The sequence below is a fragment of the Arachis ipaensis genome, chromosome B09, assembly GCF_000816755.2.
Source record: "Arachis ipaensis cultivar K30076 chromosome B09, Araip1.1, whole genome shotgun sequence".
Classification (NCBI taxonomy): Eukaryota; Viridiplantae; Streptophyta; class Magnoliopsida; order Fabales; family Fabaceae; genus Arachis; species Arachis ipaensis.
Genome location: NC_029793.2, coordinates 72,523,531 through 72,526,469, shown reverse-complemented (window position 1 = coordinate 72,526,469; position 2,939 = coordinate 72,523,531). Strand labels below are relative to the sequence as shown.

The 2,939-nt window shown below is 31.2% G+C and overlaps 1 protein-coding gene across 1 annotated transcript; it reads right to left on the bottom strand.

Annotated features, from left to right (window-relative positions):
• LOC107615587 lies at positions 532 to 2,719 on the bottom strand. Its single transcript, XM_021110626.1, has 6 exons — positions 2,658 to 2,719; positions 2,352 to 2,564; positions 2,069 to 2,161; positions 1,791 to 1,892; positions 1,351 to 1,698; positions 532 to 686 (listed from the first exon to the last, which is right to left on the bottom strand). The coding sequence occupies exons 3-6, from the start codon at positions 2,078 to 2,080 to the stop codon at positions 606 to 608; spliced, it is 543 nt and encodes a 180-aa protein (XP_020966285.1). The 5' UTR covers positions 2,081 to 2,161; positions 2,352 to 2,564; positions 2,658 to 2,719; the 3' UTR covers positions 532 to 605.

The following is a 2,939-nucleotide window of genomic DNA, read 5'->3' as shown; positions in this document are numbered from 1 at the left end:
CTAATAAAAATATAATAAAAACTAATTAAAATATACTAAAAACATATTAAAAACAATGCCAAAAAGCGTATAAATTATCCGCTCATCAGGCATCACTTCTGTTTAAAATGGCGGTTAGAAAATGCTATTTTTACCATTATAACCACCATTTTTACCAGGTTATAATTGCATCTTTTGTGTTTAAAATGGCAGTTTTTATCTGCTATTTTTACCAAAATATAATGGCATCATTTTCGTTTAAAATGGCAGTTTTTAACCACCGTTTCTACCAGCGTATAATGGCGTCATTTTCATTTAAAATGGGAGTTTCTAACCGCCGTTTGTACCTAATTATGATGACAATTTTATGCTTTTTAAAATAAGATTGAAACCACGAATTTAAAGTGATATTTTCGAAACTCACTTAAAAATCTTGTAATAACCAAAAGGCATAGCCATAAATCAAACATCATAAGATGATGATTTTAATTTATACATGATCCAAAAGTCATAATCCAAGTCATAATTGAAATGTCATAATCCAAAAAGAAAGGTCAAAGTAACATTTTTCAATAATACGTCTTAACATATAATTCTTAATATACGTCTTAACATATTAAGCAAGGTCATGCTTCCTTATTACTTGCTCCAGAAGACCTACTTCCTAACTCTTTTGGTGATGGAATCTCACTCTCCTGATCCAATCCCTATAACAAAAATATAATTATTATGAGCACAAGAAATGCAAGAAAAAGGCATATATTGACTATAAAAAAAATATTCTAACCATATCTTAAAAATAAAGTGAAACTTAACACATTTATCATGTCTAATTACATAACATTGATACAATAATGAAAACAATTTAAGATTATAGAGCCAACTACACATGAAAACTAATTATCCTAAAAAAAGTGTTGTTTAATTAAGTATAATTTCATATAATGGATCTATGGTATTAAAAATGAATGTGGGTTCAATTAAGAACGTAACACTCTAACTACTCTACCTAGTGCCTAGGTAGCCCAATTGGAAGGGCCCATCACATTCTTAATTACACCTTTAATTGCACGAGTTTGTTAGAAAGTCAAAATCCTTAATTTAGATTAGGCTCTAAGAGAAAAATACAGTTCAGCCCCCATCTCATCATAGAGGAAGATGCAAAATACTGTACACACAAGACAAGGTTTACTATCACTCTAGCATAAGCTAGCACTACTACTAATTATATTAATAATAGGAATCATAAGCAGAAACAAGAAACTATATCAATATTCAACATATTTGTATTCAACAAGAAACTATGAACCTAAGAAAAAAAACTGAAGGAGATAAAGCAAAAGAAAAAATAGAGGATAATTGTATTTGTACCTGTGAGATTTGTTGAGTAGGGAACATTCTAACCAATTGTATTGGAATTTTACCTCCTTTCTTGGAAGCAATATAGGAGACTAGCACTTGCAATTGCGCTTTAACGGTATCCAACTCTTGCACATTTGGACCACAAGTAGATGATGTGTCAGCATCATTTGAAGAACCTAAATTTATTTGACTAATCCTTGTAGTGTTGTTCTTGAAAGCAATTGTTGGAACAGCTCCCATACCTAAACCTCGAACACGACCAGGGTGCTCTTTCCCAAAAACTACTCCAAGAGCATCAAGAGGAGAATTAACAGTTGATTCCATCGGTTGTTGGCTACTATGTACTTCAATCTTCTCCTACATATATAAAAAGAAGGAAAAAGAATAAAAAATAGAATTATCTTATAAAAAAGAAAGAAAAAGAAATACAAACATAACTTTAGTCTTACCGCTATTTCTTTAGCCTTTTCATTAACATAACTTCCATCTATTTTCTTGTGAGTGATGTCCCACATTTGAACCCTACTAACTTCTTTTCCCATCTCTTCCGTCTAAAATTTAAGAAAAGTAGAAAGACTCGATCAAAAAATAGCAGCCTACTAACTTCAATCATGTATATATCATTCATCTAATTATTATTTGAAATAGATTAGATATGCAGAAAATTAAGAGATGATGCATGCATTATATTTGAGATAGATTAGATATGTATGCATTAATTGATTACCAATTCAGCCATTCTTCTTGCAATTGATTTAGCACCTGAAGTATGAGGAATTATTTGTTTTTGCCGAATTTCTTGATTCCTCTTACAAAGTTTCTGCAAGTTAAATTTAGATACAATTAAATAGAGGCAAACATGCATTCAACTTTACATAAAATAAAATACAAGAGCAGGCAGCAGCAATATCTGCTTCATATAAGGCTTTTTAGTGAGTATGCCTAATAATTATATATATTCCAAAGGCTGTAAAAAAGGACAACATTTAACTAGGAGAGTAAGTACTTACCTGAGTTTCAAGCTTCAAACGATATTCTACAAATAAAGCCCACTGATCAGGAGCAATATCTTCTGGTGCATTATTTATGATCTCGGTTTTACTCAACCTCGGATCATAAAAATCATTCCAAAGCTTTATCCTATGTTCCCTCCATTTTTTGCCAAGCGATTGGAGCAAAAATCGTTTGGCCAAGTTATCACTCACTTTGAAGAAAATTCGAGCCTTCAATATTATAACAAAGAATATATATTAACCAGCAAATATAACTAAATAATGGCAAAGAAATAAGCTTTAGAGTTTGAGTAATCTTCTTACTAGGAAAAAATATTCCACTGATTTTCAAAAAAGCTTGCTGGAATGTCTGACCACTTATCAAAACTGATTGGAAATGCTAGGCCAATTGCCCACAAACTCCTGCAAGGAGTCTAGCTGCTTCTCCTATTACTGCATGATGTTTATCAAAATTGACAACTATGCGCAAACCTTCTGGCAAATTATGCACATCCTTCACTAATAAATGAAGGCGTGTACTAGCTTCGTATTCATCTAAAATAGACAAATGAGTATAAATAGAGATTTTAAAAAATCTATTCATTA